Source organism: Pocillopora verrucosa, chromosome 10 (genome assembly GCF_036669915.1).
Source record: "Pocillopora verrucosa isolate sample1 chromosome 10, ASM3666991v2, whole genome shotgun sequence".
NCBI lineage: Eukaryota > Metazoa > Cnidaria > Anthozoa > Scleractinia > Pocilloporidae > Pocillopora > Pocillopora verrucosa.
This window is the reverse complement of record NC_089321.1, coordinates 10,053,890-10,075,063: the sequence shown is the minus strand read 5'-3', so window position 1 is coordinate 10,075,063 and position 21,174 is coordinate 10,053,890. Positions and strand designations below refer to the sequence as shown.

General features: G+C 40.0%; 4 protein-coding genes and 1 long non-coding RNA gene across 9 annotated transcripts in view; 2 read left to right on the top strand and 3 right to left on the bottom strand.

Moving 5' to 3' along the window:
• LOC131799125 (collagen alpha-2(I) chain) overlaps positions 1 to 4,728 on the bottom strand; it is a 37,833-nt gene extending 33,105 nt beyond the window's left edge. Inside the window, exons 1-5 of the mRNA XM_066173746.1 lie at positions 4,416 to 4,728; positions 3,039 to 3,200; positions 2,377 to 2,720; positions 1,687 to 1,939; positions 627 to 1,193 (exon numbers count right to left, since the gene is read on the bottom strand). Coding sequence (XP_066029843.1) covers positions 627 to 1,193; positions 1,687 to 1,939; positions 2,377 to 2,720; positions 3,039 to 3,200; positions 4,416 to 4,482 — 1,393 coding nt within the window. The 5' untranslated portion in view covers positions 4,483 to 4,728. The remainder of the gene's footprint in view (positions 1 to 626; positions 1,194 to 1,686; positions 1,940 to 2,376; positions 2,721 to 3,038; positions 3,201 to 4,415) is intronic.
• A 1,527-nt stretch (positions 4,729 to 6,255) lies between these two features.
• On the top strand, positions 6,256 to 10,461 carry LOC131799123 (matrilin-3-like). Of its 5 annotated transcripts, XR_010719035.1 has the most exons (7): positions 6,256 to 6,393; positions 7,206 to 7,282; positions 7,616 to 7,891; positions 8,283 to 8,526; positions 8,841 to 8,857; positions 9,096 to 9,174; positions 9,278 to 9,536. XR_010719035.1 is itself a non-coding variant. In XM_059116794.2 (6 exons), exons 1-6 carry the CDS (start codon positions 6,321 to 6,323, stop codon positions 9,797 to 9,799), a joined length of 708 nt encoding a protein of 235 aa, XP_058972777.2. In that variant the 5' UTR covers positions 6,256 to 6,320; the 3' UTR covers positions 9,800 to 10,461. The 5 variants fall into 5 exon arrangements, 4 of the variants coding, with proteins under 4 accessions (XP_058972777.2, XP_058972778.2, XP_058972776.2 ...); XM_059116794.2 differs by lacking the exons at positions 9,096 to 9,174; positions 9,278 to 9,536 and adding an exon at positions 9,779 to 10,461; XM_059116795.2 differs by having other exon boundaries at positions 9,096 to 9,536.
• On the bottom strand, positions 8,521 to 9,535 carry LOC131799127 (uncharacterized). Its single transcript, XR_009341369.2, has 3 exons — positions 9,472 to 9,535; positions 9,199 to 9,362; positions 8,521 to 8,633 (listed from the first exon to the last, which is right to left on the bottom strand). It is a non-coding gene; the product is annotated as an uncharacterized lncRNA (long non-coding RNA).
• Positions 10,462 to 10,599: 138 nt separating the features above from the next.
• Positions 10,600 to 14,166, top strand: LOC131799121 (matrilin-3). Its single transcript, XM_059116791.2, has 5 exons — positions 10,600 to 10,809; positions 12,138 to 12,323; positions 12,946 to 13,286; positions 13,581 to 13,821; positions 14,014 to 14,166. Exons 1-5 carry the CDS (start codon positions 10,725 to 10,727, stop codon positions 14,070 to 14,072), a joined length of 912 nt encoding a protein of 303 aa, XP_058972774.1. The 5' UTR covers positions 10,600 to 10,724; the 3' UTR covers positions 14,073 to 14,166.
• A 1,758-nt stretch (positions 14,167 to 15,924) lies between these two features.
• On the bottom strand, positions 15,925 to 20,891 carry LOC131799122 (uncharacterized). The gene is made up of 4 exons (XM_059116792.2): positions 20,731 to 20,891; positions 18,131 to 18,328; positions 17,630 to 17,955; positions 15,925 to 17,132 (listed from the first exon to the last, which is right to left on the bottom strand). Exons 1-4 carry the CDS (start codon positions 20,780 to 20,782, stop codon positions 16,887 to 16,889), a joined length of 822 nt encoding a protein of 273 aa, XP_058972775.2. The 5' UTR covers positions 20,783 to 20,891; the 3' UTR covers positions 15,925 to 16,886.
• Positions 20,892 to 21,174: the final 283 nt, after the last annotated feature.

The following is a 21,174-nucleotide window of genomic DNA, read 5'->3' as shown; positions in this document are numbered from 1 at the left end:
CAAGAACTTTTAAACAATTGAGTTTTAAAGCTTTGAAATTTGAATCGTAAGCGAACTGACATATTAGACGAAGGCGAACCGACCCTAGACGTAGGCGAACAGACGGTAGGCGAAACGACCCGTAGGCGAAACGACCGGTACCGCGTCAGATGTGTGCCCGACATTGTTTTGTTATTATGAGGAGAAATTCTGTCTTACTCACTCTTTCAAGGACTCATCTGGTCCATTGTAAACCATCCTTGTTCCCTCAAGGAGTTTATCTTGTCTCTCTGGTGTTTCTCTACCTCAACAAACGATTTTTTCACGATTTCACTCTATTCAAAGACGATTCGATTTCGTTTGCTTCCTTGCTTGTTTGTTTGTCTGATTGTTTTTTGTTTTTTTTTGTGTGTATGTGTGTGCCTTTCTACCTGTCTTTCTATCTATCTGTGTATCTTGTTTGATTCTTTGGTTTACTCCGACAAGATTTTCTAAAAGCTGAAATCTTTAGTCTAGCGACGAGTATATGACAAAGTGAGCGTGGAATAAACTTGGTCCTATTTTTTTCATTTATTGCCTAAAAACAACCCAGTACCAAGTCACGAGGAGGAAAAAAAGTAATCATAGAATGAAGTAAATTCCTTTACCTTTGCAAAGCACATCAGCAACAGCCCTGCTTTTCCCGATGAGTTCCTTGTGATCTGGAACGCCATAGAAGAACTTTGAAGAGGGCTGAGTTGACGCAAGCGCATAAAGGTTTTGGTCAATGTTTTGCCCGACTCCAACAGTAAGCAACCTTACTCCAAGGCTCTTAAGCCTCGCTGCGCCTTGTAGTACCTCCTGTTGACCACCAACTGAACCCTCTGGGACAATAAGTACAAACACCTTAGGTTTGGACTGTCTTACACCGCCATACATGGTGAAGGTACTGCCGTAGGCTTCATCCAGTGCAGAGACCACGTTGGCACTATTCCCTTGTTGACTCAGACTAGACGTAAAGGATTCAAGGACCTCTTTTGAATTCAGTTGGTTGATGGCCAAGGTTGTCTGCGCGGAGGAACTGTACGTAATAAGACCAACATGTACTTTCAAGGGACCCACATCGAATGAATCGATCGTTTGATTCACGAAATACTTCATATTCTCAAACTGGTCCGCAGGAATAGATCGGGAAGTTGGGATTCCAAATACTACATCAACCGGCTCAGAACAAGCTGAAACAAAAATGCATTTTATTTTTGTTAGTTTAGCATATTTATGCCAGATCCAGCTATCTTTATAGCAAAATCATCTATGATGAAATTATATAAAATATACGAGATACTACGCGCGTGCACTTTGGTTGCTCCAAGGGTTTCTCTACGAGTTTCTCGGGCCAACTACTTGAAAGAATCAGTGCCTCTACTGAAATTCCCCAAAATACTTAAGTGGGGAAACAGGAAAAACTATCCTCCGATTTTCTTAAAAAGTTCACCGATTCTGGACCTATTAAATAAAAGAAAAAGCGAAATTCGGGATCGGAAACGACCAGGCTTTCAGAGAGGCGGGACTCATGGAGCCCGTTTCACGAAAGATCCTGTCAAGTTCAATAATCGATCTCTGATCATAGAAGTAGGAGGTGAAGACCCTTCACCTCCTAGCTCTGCGTTATCTTTGACAGCGGTTCAATTAGGAACACAAAAGTAGAAGCGCAATGTTATAACTTACCTAGGCACTCTCGCCTGGTCAGTTCTCCTACGACACTAGTCAGGATTTCTTCAAAGACTTCTGCCGAGTATAAGTTTTCTTCATCAGATGCTATGTTTAGCAGCTGGAAGGGGTTGACGTTCTTTCCGATGCCGAGCGTAATTACATCAATTCCTTTCTTATGCAACTTCTCGGCTGCAGCAATAAGGTTTTCTTCTGATGCTACTGGACTGGGCTCAGGGGTCTGGGTACCGTCTGTGACCACCAGAGCAATCTATAAAATGATGGTAAGGTATCAAGGTCAGGGAGGAAAAGCGTGATACAACATGCTGTTGCTATGCCTCGCTCTGTGATTGGCACTAAACTAATCTAATCGAAAAGAATTGCGATTTGGTCAGCCATTGGTTTTGATTGAATTATTCAACCCGTGCAAGGATCTCTGCAAGGGAAAAAGCAAACGCATGAAAGAGCAGCGAGGGTCGTCAGGCAACCACTGCACTTTCGCTCGTCTCTTCTTAAGATTTGCGTGACTTGGTGATTCGCACTTTCCGCGAGACAAGACGTTTCACGCGTTTATACCGTTGGACTTCTCGTAAAATTTCCTATTTTTCTCTCGTAAAAGTTCAAATGATATGGACATTATTCAACTTGAGGAAAGCTGTTACCAGCATATTCTTATAACTTAAAACGATTCCTGTAAATTTCTCTAACCTGTTTGACATCTGGTCTCATGCCACCTTCTGTAGTGAAAATTTCCTGATTTGCTAACTCCAAAGCTTTATCAATGAATGTTTTTCCTTTCGATTGTAACATTTCTTCCACCTTTCGCTTGACATTCACACCATTGAGCTGTGCATCGGCGAAATCGTTAAATCTGAGGTAAACTTTAGGGTCTGTACTGTACTCGAGCAGTGCAAAGTGGGTGCCATCTGGAGAAACGTCGAACGCGTCCACTATGCGTTTGACAAACTCCTTAATTCGACCCCAGTTTTTTTTGGAGATACTTCCTGAGCCGTCCAAAATGAAGGCGAAGTCCACAGAAACAGGGCAAGCGGCTTGAAGGACGAAAGAGGAAAAGATTACACCCACATAGGGGATTCTTCTGGAGCTTTTACGGCCAATTTTCACCGTTGAGTTGAGATTTCTAAGATTTCTATCTTAATCATGCAAAGAATCGCACCCAACGAGGTGGGAGTTAAATGTTTTTTTCCCTTCCCCTTAAAGCAATGCTAACGAGCGTGCGCGGGCATATTCGGATTGAGCTCAGTTGTCCCACATAGGCGAGATTAAGTGTTTACTTTACTAACCAAACAATACCAGATACGAGATAAAAGAATAAACCCAATCTACAAATGAAAAAGGTTACATCTTACTTTGAGGTTCAGGTTCTAAGCAGAGCAGTTGACAAGCTTCATCATCAAATATGGAAGGACAGCATTTGAGGCCAGCGGAACATGCCTGGTCTGATTCACATTCATTGTCAACGTCCAATGGGCATTCTGCACCATATTTGGTGACTTTCGGGCAGACATACTCTGCAATGTTAATAATGGTTCTTCGTGAAAAGAAATGCTTACAGAAAAATAGCTCATTGCAGACCTAAAACTTTTAAACGAGTCTTCTAGAGGAGCGGGGGAGGGGAGGGGGGAGGGAGGAGGAGCAGTCCCAAATACGGCCTGTGTGGCTCCAAATAGACGAAACGAGTATGATAGAGGGGTTGTGAAGGTCACCCCCCTGCGACTAAACTTCCCTAAAGTGCCTCCCATATCCTACTCACCAGTGGAAGAGTCTGCTTTATAATAAATTAATCGAAAAAAATCGCAATACTTTATTTATTTTTTCAACTGAGGCTCTTATGGAAGTCCTAGTACGAGTTCCAGCCGCTATCATGTCTGTTGGTTCCCTTTAAATTTGTTATACATCATGGATTCAAAATGGTAGTTCCGTGAAAGGAACAGGATTTGAAGTCTTGAGGGGGAAATTCTTCTATTCCTATTCATTTTGCGGATCATGCTTAATTCCTTGCCAAATAACATTACCTAACACATATCTTTTGTTTATGACTGACGGATGAAAATTAATATTTACGAAATAGGGTGTTGTGTGACACAATCCATGTCACACAATCTTTTTCAACAAAACGTCATGCCTTCCACGAACGGTCGCACAAAATAATGCATATTCAACATGCTTGCCTTATTTTCAAAGCGTTCGATGAAATCGTAACATATGCGAGATCTGCCTTTCACTGATAACTCTAGCGATCGGCGCCGTCGCAAAATTTCTCAGCGAAGCGAAGTTTCCGTAGCTCAAGTCAACGACTACAATCGATTCGTTGTTTAAAAAAGATTACACTCCATGTTACTCGGTATTCAGGAGGAAAAAAACATAGAAATCGAATAGAATGATGTAAGTATTCGTCAGCTAACGAAAAGTATTGTAAAATATCGTCATATTTTACAATTTCAAAGTTTGAACGGGCAAGGTTTCATTAAATGGAGAATTGCCAAGATGGTCAGATTTCGATTAATTTTGTAATCTTTGCCCATAACCCTTCGCTAAATCCGTGGATTAGTAAATTATAATGACTCATTTCGATGGAAGTTTCTTAATAGAAACTGAAATTCCCCTCTGTTAAGCACAAAACTCTTTTCTTTATCCTTGCACAAATTAAAGTCTAACACATCTCGCGTGAGCTAAAATTTATACGATAGCGTTATTATTTTCAGTCATGAATATTCATTACTCACGGGCGCGTATTCTTGCGAGAAGCAATCCGAAGACAAATACCGTCGTTAATGCCTTCAATGGAGCCATGTTTCCAGGATCTTTGTAGAAACCAAAGCGCTGAAGTTTGGTCAGGATGTTGTCAAATTCATCCCGCTTTTACTGGGGCCAGGCAAGGCCGCGAGAGTAGAATAGTGGTCTTTGTGAGGTAACATGATACTTGACTGACTGAATCTGTAGTCATGGAGTGGAGCCGTCTGCAGGTCTTCGATCACCGCGGTGTTTCTATCGTTCTAGTTTCTCTGTGATGGTTTCAGCTTCTGTGTGACTAGCAAGGGGCATTATACTTCCTACAGCTCGAAGATGTCAGTTAAAATGACAGCTGTCCCGAGAGAGATATCAAGGATTTTTCTAAGGGAGCTGTCAGATTTGCGTTAAAATGAATTGACCCCGAAGACCAATTGAAATATTTGGTACATGAAGCTGAACAAATATCAAAAAATAAAGCCAAATTATCAATGGCATTTAGCTCCCCCCCCTCCAAAAAAAATTAAACAAATAAATAAATAGATTAATTTATAATTTAAAAATATACTAAGTAATTAGCGTGAGGACGTGTTAATACTGTGACAACCGCGCATAAACAGTGCCAATTGATTGTATTAGATAAAATGTCTACGACAGGCCGTAAAAAAATCGGTTTGGCATGTTTTGCATGGCCAAGAAACCAGGCCAGGAGCAGGAGTAAGCGGGGAATCATATAGCTTGTTCTTAGCTGAAGCACAGAGTCTGAAAAGAGGATGTAGGCTCACGGTTATTACAAGTTGTACATACTCGTTAGAAAATTAACGTGGAACGTCCAGTTGGTCCTGAAGACTAGAGAAAGTCATAGGTTGAACTCTGAAGCAATGGGTGGAGAGAGAGGGAGGCGCTTTTTGTAGCATTTGTCATTGGCTATAAGTCAACTTGACGAAGAGAGAATCAGTTGCACCCTAGTACCCCTGAACTCTTTAACTCCCGTGAGTGACCAAGACAGAATTTCTCCTTACCATATCTATACTGATATCATGCAGACAAGTGATGAGAATTAAGAAAAGTATCAATTATGGGATTACTAATTAATTAAGCGACCTCCCACATACACACTGGTATGTCCACTAAACAGAGCATGGTTTTCGATATCTTGAACGGTAAACAGAGTGTGCAATTGCCACTGCCTAAAATGCCAAAGAGGATCTGAAGTTTGGCCTGCTAGCCTTGAACAGATTACGTACTTGAACGTGCACCTTTTACATGCATGCTTCTTGCAGGAATTTTCGTCGCGGCAAACATAATTAATGCGCGACAGGGAAACTCTGTTTTGCGGAAAAAAAGGGAAAGGAAAGCAGAACGGCAAAAAAGCGAGTCTTCTTGGGCCACATGGTTCAAGTTGGTGGTCTATTTTACTACTGATTCAATTCAAGTGTTGAGAAGATTTGCCATAAAAAGCCCATTTGAGAATGAAGTCATTCCACAATCAGAAGTTTTATTTACTGGGAAGCGCGATGTAACTGCGCCTGAGTCGGCGGGCGTTGAAACAAGGGGAGAAGAACATTTAAAACTTTATCTTGAATTAAAGCTTAAAGGGGTTCGGGTTTATCTCCTTATGTGGCTTTCAGTTCACTGATAACAATACGACCGACTGAGCCGAAAAGTGCTCCCTTATAGCATTCAATTGAATCAACTTTTGTTCGATGTGTTTGTTAATGAAATCAACCGCGATTAAGCGGCGAAATTCTCTCACAGTCGATGACGCGTTAATTTGTCGATGTCACCAACTTGTCACGGTATGATATTAAACATTATCAAACCCTTTCGCTCTAAGCATAACCTCAAACGAAAGATGTTTGTCGTTCAAAGTGGTACTCGGTGAATCCGCATAAGAAATCATGCGTTACATCAAATTACTTCTAATCTGCAGCGTTTTGTTCACGTTGAAAGCAGGAATGCTTGCCCAAGAAGGTATGTTATCATGGGCAGGTTTTCAATTGTTTTTCTTGCACCGGAATTGAAGGACAGAAATTAACAATGTCTTTTAAGAACATATGAAACCGTAACCCGTACTGAACGTTTGCCTTCACACTGAGGACAAAATGAACGGTGACGTAAGCTGACTTAGGATCTATGTGTTTGCGCAAATGTAATCAGTTTTACAAAGCAGTTTATATGATTGAGTCAGTGATCGATCTTCACTTGAGCCAAAAATCACTTTGAAATTCTTCCCTCTTCATGACCTTTACGTTCTTCTGAGTTTTCAACCAATTAATTTCTTTTTCGCTTGGCTTCCAACCCCTAAATGATCATTTAAATTGTTATGGCTAGACCGTCTGTTAGATCATAAAGCACGTCAGATTTACATCGCGTGACTTTTCGTCTCCGGAGCTGGTTCCGTTCGAAAGGGATGTGATGTTATCTTACAAACTTTTGGTTCACTTGTCAAGTAAGTTTAACAGTTACCACGGGCATAAGTTGCTCAACACTGCTCTTCCTGAAAGCACTACATGCAAAGTTCCTAATCATTGTTCAGTCTAGGTTCGGTCCAAGATCACCATAACAAGGCTAAGAAAAATATAAAACTGATTTCTGAATGAAAAAAGAAATACTGCATTACATGATGCTTGCATTGCTTTGCATTATTGTTGACTTAACGACTACTCTATGTAAATTAGGCCATATGCTTGTGTTTTCTTCATATTTTTACTCTTGACGAACAATCTTAATTCTAATAACAACTTCCGAGTTCGTGTCAAAGTCAACAAATTGTTTTGTTTTAGAAATTCTTTGTGCGGAGCCAACAGATCTTGGAATCATTTTAGACTCATCCGATACGGCTGGGAGCAAATGGCGAGAGGTTTGTAAAGTACAATGCCTTTACCCAAAAATTCCCGCTCCAAATTGATAATCAAATACGGTTTATATAAATTATCACATTGTAAGAATTGTTTTGGTTATCTCCGTCTTGTTTTTTGAGCGGCTATGAATTTTCTTTTTTTTTTCAGAAATTTTCTGCTCTGTTTTTATTTATTCCCTTTTAAAATTTGTACAAGAGGACTGGAACTAATAATGATGCGCCTAAGTGTTATGTCGAGCATTTCACGAAAGACTGGGCGGTCACTAGTCACGCGATCGACACTTTATAAATTGCTTTACGTCATCTACGTGCACGTTTTCTTTCGATTGTCAGGTTCTGGACTTCACCACTTCTTTGGTGGACTTTTTCAACATAGGCCGCCTAAAAAGCCATGTTGGTTTAATCACCTACAGCACAGATGCACAATTGGTTATGGACTTCAAAACTTTTGAAGGTGACCGCCTAACTCCGGAAAATGTGAAAGACTTCATCGAAAAAGTAGCGCCGACCGGAGGTGACCGCTACATTGACAAGGCGCTAAAACTGGCGAATGAAAGACTGTTTACTGCAGAGGCGGGAATGAGGGTGAATAAAAGTGACATTAAAAAGGTCTGTCAAGAAAGTCTCACGGCGCAATAATTTTACAGCAGAACCAGAAAAATAAGGCAAATTTTGCACAAGGAGTATTGAAAGCTATATCTCTATATTTCTTTTGGTACGCTTAACTAGCGATGTCAGCAGGGTCAGTGAGCTAAAAACTCTCAATCACATGCAATAAATTATATCCTGTTTTCCTTGCATGTCCGGTTTGAGCTATTGTATGGGCTCTCTAAATTTCTCCTGAGTTTGCTGTTGCGAAAACTTTAGCCGTTGTGATCACTTTAGTCACTTAAGTTAGGTTTATCCATCTCCTTTTAACGATAATTCTTAAGTTATCATGAAAATTACTGCGCTATTTTAAAGCGAAACATTTTAATATTTTTTATTGTTCTATTCACAGATTATGATTCTGTTAACCACTGGTAAACAAACAGGCCAACAAAGCAGTGTCAAGTCATTACAGGAGGCGTCTGAGCCTCTGCGAAACAAAGGAATCAAGATTTATGTTGTGGCAGTTTGGAATAAGGAAGATATTGATGAAGATGAGCTGATAGAAATTGCAGGCGCTCGAGAAAATGTTATTACCGCGGAATCATACGACCAACTTGTAAACGTGGCAGAGGAAATATCCAAAGTTGCTTGTGGTACGAAAATTGAGTTCGTCTTGAGCATAATGATATCAAAATCGTTATAGGCCAACAAAATCTTTAGAATACACGTCTTGTCGAGTATGAGCACATTTGCGATTTTCCTGTGAAAATATAAGCTTCAAATATCAGCTAAGATTGCCAATACCTCCATAGCAACGTCTAGCCATCGAACGACGCTCTCGGTCGTGAGCTCTAGGTACGAAAATGATCGAACCCTGGACCACCTCAATTGCGACCAGATTCTCTATATATTTTACTGATCGTCTCCTAAATTTTATTTTTTTACTTTTTTCCTCCCCTTTCTGTAGGAATAAAGCTTATGGAGGTAAGCTATTATTCATCAGATGAGTTCCTCGTAATAAATATCTGATATGGAAGGCAGCCTCTCACAACATCCAGTAACTCGTCTCATTTGACATGCGCGTTACTGGTCGTGACCTCACTAAAGGCGACCAAGAAGTCGCCAGTAGTGAAGCAAAACAATATATCATTCTAAAATCCCAAAGAACAATTAATTTGTTTATTTGCGTTCATCTGCCTTTATACATTGCGTGTTTTGCAAGTTTTGAGGTTTAGCTCTGACAGCTTTGGTGAAGCCTTGGTTGATAATATCCAGAAACTTTGTCAACGGAAGTTTACTCGGTGAGTGAACAAAATAATTTTTACCTCTTGGTAGTTTCTTACTTCTCTCAGACAAAGTATTGGCCATCAAATTTATTATTCCGTCTGTGTTCCTTTTTTTCAGTATGATCTGGAAAACAAAACAACCATTTTGGCGACGTGATAGAGTGACCGCAGACCACTTGAGAATTACTGTTATCACACTGGGTCTGGGAAAGAAGACAACATTTGTTAGCCATGAGCGAAAGACATGAAATAACCGACCTGAGCCTGGCTTTAAGTCGCGCAGACCCAAACTTCGAGATATGCGCAACTAACCTGTGTTAGGATCTCGGTTAACAGGGACGAAAGATAAAGCTGCGCTTCCATGCCAATGAAATTGGGGTGGGGTGGGGGGGGGGGGGCGCCTGGGGTTCAGTTAAAGGTTCTCCTTTCTCCTTACTCCACCCCCTGAAATGTATTTTCCTCCACTCGCCCCCCTTTTTCGCTCGTCATCAAAATTTGAGGGTCCGGATGAGAGTAACCCGCTCTCCCTCTCAAGGCTTATGAAAAGCGCTTAATTTGCGCGATTATAGAAAGAAGATGGTGTGTTTTAAGTCTTATGCAACCTTTTGCAATGATTCAGTTGAAAGATTGTGTTCATTAGTCTGGTACAAACCAAAAAAGAAGTCCCCCGGCGAGAGACGACAAATAAATGTTTCGTGCAAAAGGAAAGATCTAGAAACATTTGATGGCAAAAGGGTAAAAAAAAATTCTTCACCAACCCACGCTCTCCACCTCGCCCCTTCACTTGTGGTTAGTAGTTATACGTGATCATGTCATTGCAAGAATTTTAAGGTCAGGCAAACAGTTACAAAAATAAACACAACTCTGACGAGGCGGGAGGGAGGGGGTCTGGATCCCCCGACCATTCCTCCGTATATCCTTTGTATTAATGCAGTTGAATCTACGTTTTTCCCGTGGCAACGCGGGCTGGATTAATTTAAAGACTAGCAGCAGGTTGGAGAACTTCAATTACTGGTCACTCATCCATAAAATCAGTTTCACGTGACGAACATCGATATCGTGCCTACTGCTGACATTTGGATCGCTAGATAATTGTCACAGGGACCCATTATTAGTCAAACGCAGCTATAACTCCAGTTTGATTCTTTAATGTCTAACTGGCTTTCGACATGGAGACTCAGCGGTAGGTTACGAAGAATTCGAAGAAGCTATAGGGTTTGTAGGGTCTATCCAGTTTGGTTTTATAAAATATATTAATTTTGTCTATTGTTAGAAATTTTGATTGACGTGTACTTAATGTTCTGAACCCGACCACGGATGCCTTTATTAGGGCACCTTCATACCTTAATTTCATTGGTCAATTTTATGACGTGCGAGTCAAGATTGCGAAGCTTATGCCAATCACATTAGCCTTCAAGAATATTATCAGTGACATTATACTCCGAGAAAAATAATATCCAGGTCATATGAACACAGTGGTTTAGAATTTACTTGAAGCGCCGTCAGTTTAGGAACGTATAACCTTGCTACAGCGAATCTCTATCCACTGTATTAAGGAAGGCAAAATGCACTTGTTCACAGCTTTGGCAGTTATGGTGTCTGTGTCTTTCTTTGGGTCTTCTGTTTGCCAAGACAGCGATGAAGAAGCGTGTAAGTTTAAGAGATGCAGGTTTTATCACTGATTCTTCAAAACGATCTGATCTTTAATCTCGTAAAGGCCCAAGGCCTAAAAAGAAAAAAAAAATAGGCACTAACAGTTTGTTTACATCTTTCTACGCTATTTATTTATCCACTCATTCCAGGATTCGAACTGCACACATATTTTTCTTGTTTTAGCCATCTATGTGCTTCGAATTCGTGTAAGATAGATAGATCATGGCTGCATTGCGTTGATATGAAAACATTTGGCTTGCTTTCTTAAGGATCTTAAGGAGGAAAGGACTTTAACATGAAATTTAACCCATTGTAGGAACAGGAAGGAATTTAACTTAGCGCAGACCGCGCTAATTATAATCGGCAATTAGTTTTTTTTAGCATCGTGGATAGTTGTTTCTGATGAAATATCACATTGGTACAAAGATGAAATGCGAAATAACCCTTCTGTTACTGCAAGCAAATTAATAACAAGAGTGTTCTTAAAAACACGTAGAGTAGTTAACGCATCTGTGCAGTGAAATATACGCTTTTTCTTTGCTAGCCATTCCAGCTGTAGTTGAGTCTAGTCGGGTCAAAAGGAATCAATTAGACACAAACCGTGCGTTAATTTTTCAATTTTTCTGCATAACGGAAACGGCGCAAATATTTCGTGAAGAAGCAGTTAAAAAAGTGTGTAATCTGCACGAATTTTTGTGATAAGCTTATTACGAAGTTGGAATAATTCGTGTACGTCCTCATCTTACCTATTCACGAAAGGTTTCTTTTTGGGGGGTTTTTCTGGGATTGTTTGAAAAGCTGTATTTGGTGTTTTGTTTAAATTTCTGGTTTACGAAAGTGTTTTAATTATTTGGTTTGTTATTTCAAACTGAACGATTCATTCCATCAACAGCTTCTTGAGATGCCAAAGGGGAAACGAAGCTGACCTTGTAAGCAACAGAAATTTGAATGAAGCGGTTATCAATATAATAATATCGGTGCCAAAAAAGAGTCGAAAAGGGTGGTATATCTGTACGCAAACGGAAACACAAACTAAAATGGGATTTAAGATCGAGTAATCCTATTTAAGAAATCAAAATATGATTTGATGTCACGACAATTTCTCTTTTTTTTTTACATCGACTGGGTTTAATCAAAAATAGGAAACAGGTCTGTAAACAAAATCAAACCACTCCCCGCTCTGCTCATGTGGTTTCCGTTGTTTTTCTTTTTCTTCGTATAATCGCTTCCCACAACTAGATAATTAACCCAAACACGAAATCTAGCGTTCTTCGAATAGTACATATGCATTGTCTTGTCGACATACGTTTTATTTATTCTCGTAGTGCAAAATTCTGGCGATTGTCCTCGACTGACGTGGCATCACCGCTGTTCATTCCCAATCGTTCACGAATGTGCGGTGGATGTGGACTGCGGGGAGACTAAAAACAAGTGTTGTTACAACGGCTGTAAACTAACGTGCCAAACAGCTGTCAAACGCAAGCATGGGAAACGTCATCGAGGATATACAAGTAAGGAACGGAAGGGGGAGGGGGGGGGAAGGGGTGGTCGGAGAATCTTTGGAGGAACACGTTATTTTCAGGAGAATAGAGGGGGGATTAGTCATAGTCGACAAAGTATATATAAGGAGGGGAAGGAGGGGACTGTAGAAATTTAACCGTTAATAACTGACAGAGTGGTAATCATACGTATATTACAGAACCTTATGGGAAGATCAGGTAAATTTTATTGCGATACGACCAAAATCCTCTGATCTTGCCACCCACCTTCCCCCCCCCCCCCTTCCCCCGTGCACAATTATGACCGGTCCCTGAAGCTATTGAATTTTCGTTTCCGCTATGGATGTTGCTATTGGTTAAAATATTTTGGGGGTTTCATCAAGTCGATAAAATCTTTCTTACGCCGAAGTTGTTAAGCGAAGATATATACAGCCGAAAAAATTGCCTAAAATAGGGCCATCACTTCATCAACATCGCAAAAAGACCAACCTTAAATTGCAGCCGATACAACATTAAAGAGCCAATTATAATGATGGCCTTTGACTCGAGCTGTTATTATGAAATCAGTCACCCTTTTGACGTCATGAGGAAACTCTACCTAACTTTTTTTTTTCTCATTTCTAAATCTATGCAGTGTGTGAAAAACCCATGGACCTCGTTTTCATGATCGACTCGTCGGAGAGTGTTGGTGTTGAAAACTTCAAAAAGATAAAAAAAATGGTAGACAGAACCCTCACCCAGTTCACCATCTCGGAGAAGAAAACCCATGTCAGTATCATAATGATTGACAGCGTGCCACACATTGAGCTGAATCTCAACACCCTTAAAGGAGACAACATCACAAGTGATAACGTCTTTAAGGTAGTTGACAACCTCAAGTTTATCAGCGGGCAGACAAGGATTGATCTGGCTCTGCGCATGGCACGTAAAGAGGTATTCTCGAAATTGGGAGGTGGAAGGAAACACGCGCAGAAGGTGAGCTTCTGGGATATCAATTAATAACATAAGTGTCTGAGCAGATTTGTATGAACAAATCATTTTATTTTAAAAAATTTTGCGAGACTACGGTTGTTTCTTAAATCTTGCTCTAAAATTTTGGGGTGAATTTTGTGTGCAGGAAGTCATAATTGACCCATTTGCGTATGCCTTACATTTAAGTGCTGTGTTCGAGAGACCAGTTCGCTTGAGCTGTCTTAGTAAGGCTAGATTGAGGGGGAAGGGATTTTAGGCCCTTGATCAGTTACATACACCTTTCTCTTTGTCTTTTAGATCCTTCTTGTTTTTAGCGACGGAGGACAGACGTGGAATCCAACAATGCTTAATCTTAGGAACGAAGCAGAAGACCTGATGATGGCCGGGGTGCAGATTTATCCTGTGGGAGTCTGGGCCGACGAACTGAATATGAGAACGCTTCTCGATATCACATCCAGCCCGGACAACTTTTTCAACGCAGAATTTTTTGGGAATCTCCTGGCACAATTGAAGAAAATTTCAAAAGCGCCTTGTTCTGGTAAGTTGTGGCTATAGGTGCTCATATAAAAAATGTATTCCCAAAAAGATCTTCCAAAATCGGCTTCCTCTATCTTCACACAAAGTTTCCAAAGATGATGAGCAGTACTCCGGTAATCATTTCTGAGAAAAAGTAGCTTTTTCCAGTGAATCTCACACGTATCTAACAAACCTTTTGAAATGATCTTTTTAGGTTCCCTGAAACGTTTGCTGCTGAAATATGGACTGAGGGGACTAACCAAGAAAGAGTGAAGTACCGCACAATTAAGGCTGGGTTGATAACCGTCAAAAATAGCACCCAAGTTATGAAAAAGTGAAATGAAATTAAATCAAAAACCAATGTTAATACACGTACTTCCTCTTTGTTTAGCCAATGAGCAGACCCTCATTGTTAGCCCTGAAGGACGTGCGTTTCTCCTTCCGCGGGAAGATTTGAGACCAATTGAGGAGATGTTTGCCAGGAGTCTGGCACTAATAATAAAATGCTACTCGCTCGCTCGCGTTTCTCGAGGCCTCATATTTTCCCCGCGAGCGAACAAAAGCTCGCGACCAATTTAAGGATTTGAAGATTTTGTTAAAGAATGAAATTAAATCCTCACACCCACGATCTGACGAAAAATTCCCCATGGCGACCCTTCTACATTTCCTTGAGTTGTAGTTTTGAAAATTTGATGCTATACCCGAACGGTTTTATTTACGGAGGACACGAACTGCCGTCACAAATTGCGCCTATGGCGAGAGATTTCGGAATAATTTCCAGTGGTAATGAATAATTGAAACGAAAACATCTCTAGAGTAATAATTTTGACACAAAGCAAAAACTGATTTCAGGGATATATTGGTTTTCATACATCGAGAATATTTTAAAACATTTTTGCTGTGGAAGTGATTCCTTCAAGTTTGTCTTTTAATCCCAACGCACTGGTTGAAAATTACAAACAAAAATAATGAAATATTCAAAAGAGTTCGACAAAAGTGTGAAAATCTTTGTTGCCACACATTTTAGATAATGCGATATTTGTTCGGAGCTCACAATATTTCTGTTTGTACATAATTCCCATGCACTCAGCTACGTGGATAAATTTTACCTTAATAATCGACCAAAAGTGTAATTTACGTCTATTGTTTTCTATTGTTGTCAATAATGATGTTTGACAGTGTGGCGCTAAAAAAAAAACCCGTGCATTTGAACAGACAATCACAGATAGGCTCAGTCGCTATTACACGTAGTTTCGATGGTTCTCACGCGGTTGTAACAAACTTGAGTATGTAATTCAAACGGAAAGTCAGAAATCTTGAACGTGAAATATCAGTGAAGAACTTTCGCTTTCCCCAAATCATCTGAGAAATGTGCTAAGCGCATTGTGTGTCATTGGGGCGAGAACAGGAAAATTAATAAGGTTAGTAAATGGTCACTTTTTAATTACGAATAGGTTAGGTTTGACAAGAGGCGATTAAATGAAAAACTCGGCCTGAAAATTTTTGCCCTTTCCACCGCAATGAAGGAGGTGTTATCATACCTCAGCACCCCGCTCAAGGTAAGACACGTAACGAGTACTTAGTATCGTTAGCTTAAACCTTCGGATTTCAATTCGGTCCGGCTCGAAGTTTAGTATTGTTTAAAACTATTAATCCGGATCTTCTTTGGCTTTTGATTCTTAAAATGGCTCCACAAGAGCATCAAGGTTTGGAAGCGACTCTAAGTCGTTAGCAAACCATTAGAGACATTGAAGTATAGCACCGTCGGGGTAACCTAGAGTATTCACATACTCGGGGTGTCGGACCTTCCACGACCAAGCGGCTGTACATTACATTTCAGTTACAGTTACACGGTAGGATCTGGGTACGAGATTACTGTCGACATTTACTGACACAGGAACACTCGCAGTTATTTCAAATAGGTACGAACCCCACCCAACTAGATTGGATGCTAGTCACACTTAGGCATCAAAGGAATAAACTAACAGCTATGAACACGACTCTGCTAAGTATGAACACGCCCTCCCAAAGTATAGAGCCGAATATCTGTGGTACCTTACAATCGATCAATTTAAGTCTTACTTACCTCAGTTATCATAGTTACAAAATGAAACCCCTTATCAGCTCAGCCTTCTTTGAACAAGGTTAGTTTACTAGTTGCTCCCTAAAGAGGAAGAACCTCAGAAGAAAGACCGCTGAATCATGGAAAGTTCCTTCCTTCCCAGTCTCTCGTCATTTTTATAATTGACGGATGTATGACCTGGGATCAAGTCTTGAGCTAAATACTCGAAAGAGGCTATTTAAAATTCTTTGTTGTGATTATCTCGTGCTCAAAGAGAAAGAAAGGGTAGACAAACGGGTGACAAACGTCCTACAAAAATATTTACCTACCTAATGAGTATTTATAAAATAACCTTAGGCTACTGAATGACTTTGAATAATACCTCAAAGGCGACTCAACTTATGATTGCAAAGTTGCTCGCCCACTTGAACATCATTTCGAAATCGTGACTTAAAACGAAAGTGCGCGTACAAAAATAAAACATTATAATACTAACATGAACAATATGGAGGCATAAAGCTAGAATACTAGAGAGATCTTAAAACTTTCTGGCTACCAAGCAATTATGCAACACTTTTGACTTTTACACCATAGCGTATCCCATATAGTACATGTCTCTTAGGCAAGTGCGTGTGACAAGAAAATCCAAATAGCAACTACGAAACCCAATGTTCCACCACAAGAAAGCGCTCCATGACTATTTTAAATCGTGTCATAAAAAATACTGGTTTTGAGCCGGCTTCGTAATCTCCTCGATCTTAACAAGGTTTTTCAAAACTCTTGAAACGCTTCTTGGTAAAAATAAATGGAAAGGAAGATAAAAAGTGCATGTTAAAGACAGTCGAACGAAACCGGAAGTGACGTCCCTTATAATTCGGCGGAAATGAAATAGCAGCTCACGATAGGCACCGTACCTACAACGGTTTTCTTAAATTCGGAATGCCTGTTTCTGTTTGTATTTATGGCATGGGTTGAAAAAAAGATTCTACAAAAGAAATTTGAATTAAGACAATAACATTGATAATTCAAAGCGCATCAGAATTGCATGGTTGTTTCTCGAGCTTCTTCAGTTCGTTTAGCATCTCATCATCAACGTCAGGCCAAACGTAGATGTCGCTCGTAGCTATCTGCACCAGAGTCATCAGGCTCATTTCATCAGTAATTCCTACAGTCTGTACCAGAACGTTAGAATCTCTAAATTCTTGCGCAACTTCGTCCACGGCGTCGCTTTCTTCAAAATCTATGTTTGCGTCGGACAAAACAAGGAGGACCTATGACAAAAAGCAAAAGACGTTTTTCCAGTTGCTCATAATATTTCATCGACTTAGGTTGCTGTAAATGTAGTCTGGGATGTCATGCAGTGCTCAGGAGTGCGTGAGTGTAGATTGACTGACATCCCACTTCCAAAAATTTCTCGATGTGAAAAATGAATCCATGGTGTCACAAAAATTTAAGCAATCCATATTTGAAGTAAGTGGGTATACGTTTCTAGAGAAACTGACAGAGGTGCTGCGTATAACAAGGTAATTTAGTTTTATCAACTTAGTTCAGTGATAATGTGCACTGGCTTCCATAAAGACTTTCTAAAGCTGAAGTTTCGAGTGTTAGCCCATCTTCAAAGCAAAGAGAAGAATTGTGTGTTGAATAAGTGTTTATATACAGAAGAATGGAGTTTCGCTATTGGAGAATAACTTAGTTGAATGAAAAGCGTTTGTCGCCCGGTTGATACCGCGAGGATTAAGAGTGTAGATTTGATATGTATGTTTACCTTCATGCCATTTTCTCTTGCCCCTTTCTTCTCATCAAACATTTGTTTGGCATTCTTCAAGGCTGTTGTTAGTTTTCCATTCTTTTTCGTGGGTGTAAATGCCTTCATGAATTTCCACACATTAACATGGCTGATATTTCGGCCCTTAAGTTGATCAAATCCAAGCAGCGGCTGACCCTTTTTTGAAATTGCTCCCAACGCTATGTGAGTATTGTCTTCTCCGATGGACATTTTGTGGACAATTTTGAGGACCATTTTCCTCACTTTTGGCCATGTGGAAATCTGCGCGTCAAATAGGATGGCGAGATCGACAGGAGCCTGACACCCTAAAGGCAAACAAAGGAGGTTGGATTAGAGCGCAATGTAGTCAAAGCAGCCAATCAGAAAAAAAAAAGAAAAGTAACACAAGGAGCCAATTAGGAGAAAGCTTTGAGGGAAACATAAAACCGCAAGCGTCTTGAACAAGTTGCCGTCAAACTGACGGAAATATAGTTTACTTACAATGAGTAACTGGATGTACACATTTATTGTTACAGCCCATCATACAGCACTTCATCGACGACGTGCATTCATCGTCAGCGGAACACTCGTCTTTGTCTTCACCAGAGGAGAAGAGTCCTCCCAGCAATCCCAGTTCACCGGCACAGTCCACTGGAGGTCTCACATACGGGCATTCTCCAACAGGACTACTGCGTTTGCCTGCAAATTGTGACAGATTCGCCGAGTGAACAGGGTGTGGTGGACTAGTTTTCCGGCTTTTAGTCTATATGAAGGGAGGGGGGGTGGGGAGGGGTGTGAAGGGACGTTTCAAGGGGGTGGGGTCGAATCTTTTCATCTTGATATTCAGTTCAAGACGGAAATGATATAGATAGTAGCATATCGACCTCATCCAGTTACCAGTAGCGAAATCAGGCCAAAAAAGGGTAAACTGATTGTTTTTTCATTAAAAGGCTACGTGTTGCTATCCACCAAAACGTCGAAAAACCTCTGGTATAGAAAAAAAAAACCGAGCGGAAGAAAATTAATAAGTAGTGAAATTACATATCCTTTTTTCCCCTGTTTCATTTTTTCCCTTGTTTTTTTATCATTGCTCTTTTCCACAAAGATGATCATTGTTGGTTTAATTAATTCCAGCTGTAAGTACCATCTTGACCTTTCATCAAGGTGTTTTATCACACCGGTAGTTAACTGCATTGACGCAGACTCTGACGTGTTGCTTGGTATGTTCCCTGCTGCCAGCCAGATTCCTAGATCGATAAGGTGGCCTATAACTCTTTCTAGAGTGTTCTATGCAGTTTGATTAACTCGCTGTTTATTGAGAACGGATTAAGTACATATTTGAAGTTAGCTTTCATGACAGTCGCCTGACAGAAACGTGAGTAATACGCGCGCGAGTGATCAGACGTGGTGAAGCTTCGCTCGTGCGTGCGACTACTTCTGGCGTTTGTCGGTCTGAACCACACGCGTTTGTTTCCTTTACTCAAGTGTTGCATGTTTTTCCCGTTGGTTTTTCAACTGGTTTTGAAAGACGCTAATCTCAAGTATTTCCTACCAAAGGTGATGAAAAGTGGATATGAACTCACTTGAGTATATTCAAAGATATCACTTTCTCCTTTTGTTTTTGTTTTTGTTTTGTTTTGTTTTTTTTTTACTGAAATTCGGCAGAAAAATGTGTTTTAGTTACAACCTAAATTTTCTTTTCCGACGATATCGTGATTTCCCCCTGTTTATCTCTATTGAGTCATTCTTCAATTTTCTTTTCCGTTTCTCTTCGCTCTTATATCATCACTTTTCAAGCCATCAAATTACTGCCCTCCACCTGTTGTGTTACATTTTTACAGATTAGTCCTACATAGAAATTTCAAGCAAAATCACACACTTGCGAGAACTGCCCTCGATAAAAACAATGTTAGTCGTCAGAAACAATGATACACTCGTTTCCTGTGAACTTTGATAAGCGAAGTTATCAACCTTTCAAATTGCTATCCTCGTTTCTACTTCCAAAGAAATACTAAACTACCATCTATTCTAAGAAATGGTTGGAAAGTCACAAACTGGTTTAAGAAATTTTTACTTTCATTCGTGCATGACGCAGGACATAAACTACATTTTCCTGTAAACAGCTTCAGTAAATCTGTTACTATCGATGTTTAGTCATAATGCGATCTGTTACTACAGTTCATGTTCAGTTATAATGCGATCCGATAAATTCAATTCATATCATTGTATTAGCGGTTGCAGTTTTTCCTATACCCTCTATCAAGATTACATCTTGAAAGATACGTTGCCTTTTCTTTGCTACCTAACAGAATTGCAGAAACAAATTTTATCGGTGTACAATATTCTACACACAAAAATATGGCTTAGTTGATATTTTGCAGTCAATCTGATTGCGAGAACCTTTTTGTCGAAGCTGTGTAATCGCTGCGTTGATTGCTAGAGATCGAGCGAATGACGTCCATAAACTCAGTCGCAATTCTACAAAACACTAATTTTGTCCATTTTGCAGTCAATTGCGAGAACCTTTTTGTCAAAGCTGTGTAATCACTGCGTTGATTGCTACAGATCGAGCGAATTACGTCCATAAACTCGCAATTCTACAGAACACTAAATTTGTCTTAAAAATCCGTAGACATTCAAGCACATAGTTCAACTCAGGTAATCGTACTTAGAAAAAACACGCCTTAGATATGCCACTTAATTAAGCACATACAGCTAACAAGATTCAAAGTTGTTATGTCGAAGACGGTTTTGGCACTTTTCTTTATTATCTTAATTGTATCTAAACTTCAACTCAGTCGTAAACAACGTTAGGATGCAAGATTAGGATGCGTCTGACCTACGGTATAAAAATTGAGGCTGAGAAAGGCGAATAGGCGTCTCCTAAATGCACGCTATTTCACCACTGTATAAACTTCTCTAATTCTTACCACCCAACCGATCTGTTTCTGTATTTATTGTCACCCCTCAGTTTAACATTGTTTAAGTTAATTTTTCAAACGACCGGTTAGCGCTGAATGTGCATCGTAAAGTAGCCATCTGCCTTCCAATTTCACCAAGTTCGATTTTCAGGACAAGAAAAGAAAGGAAAAGAGATATACCTTGACACAGCACAACTAACAAAGTTAGAAACAGCAAAGTGATTGCATTCATCTTGACACAAAATCCTCGCTTCTTTTCTATCGTGTGTTATTGTTGTTTACTGAAGCCTGCCTTCTGAACGCTTATATAGGATGGACTGGAAAAACGCGCTGAGGGTCATCACTCTTTATACTGTTCATTTACGAGAGCTGGCTGTAATTACAGACATATGTCGAGAGCTAATGGCATTCATCTGTCAAATAACCCAGCATATGGTGACATCTACACTTAAACACGATAAAACATGCACGCAAGCACCGCTTACAGACGAAAATACCTGATGTTACCTTTGATATGACTCTCAAATGCAAAACAATCAGTTAAGGGGGGAGGGAGCGTCAGACTAACAGTGCTCTCAAGAGGCTGGCATAGTCACAAGTATGAGAGAGTTGACTAATTTAAAC

What these genes read in the sequence shown, in the direction of transcription:
- LOC131799123 (XM_059116793.2), top strand. Translation starts at nt 6,321, where the DNA reads ATGCGTTACATCAAATTACTTCTAATCTGCAGCGTTTTGTTCACGTTG. An exon ending in CTGGGAGCAAATGGCGAGAG is followed by an intron (nt 7,283 to 7,615) that starts GTTTGTAAAGTA and finishes TTCGATTGTCAG; the next exon opens with GTTCTGGACTTCACCACTTC. An exon ending in ATAAAAGTGACATTAAAAAG is followed by an intron (nt 7,892 to 8,282) that starts GTCTGTCAAGAA and finishes TTCTATTCACAG; the next exon opens with ATTATGATTCTGTTAACCAC.
- LOC131799122 (XM_059116792.2), bottom strand. Translation starts at nt 20,782, where the DNA reads ATGAATGCAATCACTTTGCTGTTTCTAACTTTGTTAGTTGTGCTGTGT. An exon ending in TGTACATCCAGTTACTCATT is followed by an intron (nt 17,956 to 18,130) that starts GTAAGTAAACTA and finishes GTTTGCCTTTAG; the next exon opens with GGTGTCAGGCTCCTGTCGAT. An exon ending in CAAGAGAAAATGGCATGAAG is followed by an intron (nt 17,133 to 17,629) that starts GTAAACATACAT and finishes TTTTTGTCATAG; the next exon opens with GTCCTCCTTGTTTTGTCCGA.
- LOC131799121 (XM_059116791.2), top strand. Translation starts at nt 10,725, where the DNA reads ATGCACTTGTTCACAGCTTTGGCAGTTATGGTGTCTGTGTCTTTCTTT. An exon ending in AGACAGCGATGAAGAAGCGT is followed by an intron (nt 10,810 to 12,137) that starts GTAAGTTTAAGA and finishes TTATTCTCGTAG; the next exon opens with TGCAAAATTCTGGCGATTGT. An exon ending in ACGTCATCGAGGATATACAA is followed by an intron (nt 12,324 to 12,945) that starts GTAAGGAACGGA and finishes AAATCTATGCAG; the next exon opens with TGTGTGAAAAACCCATGGAC.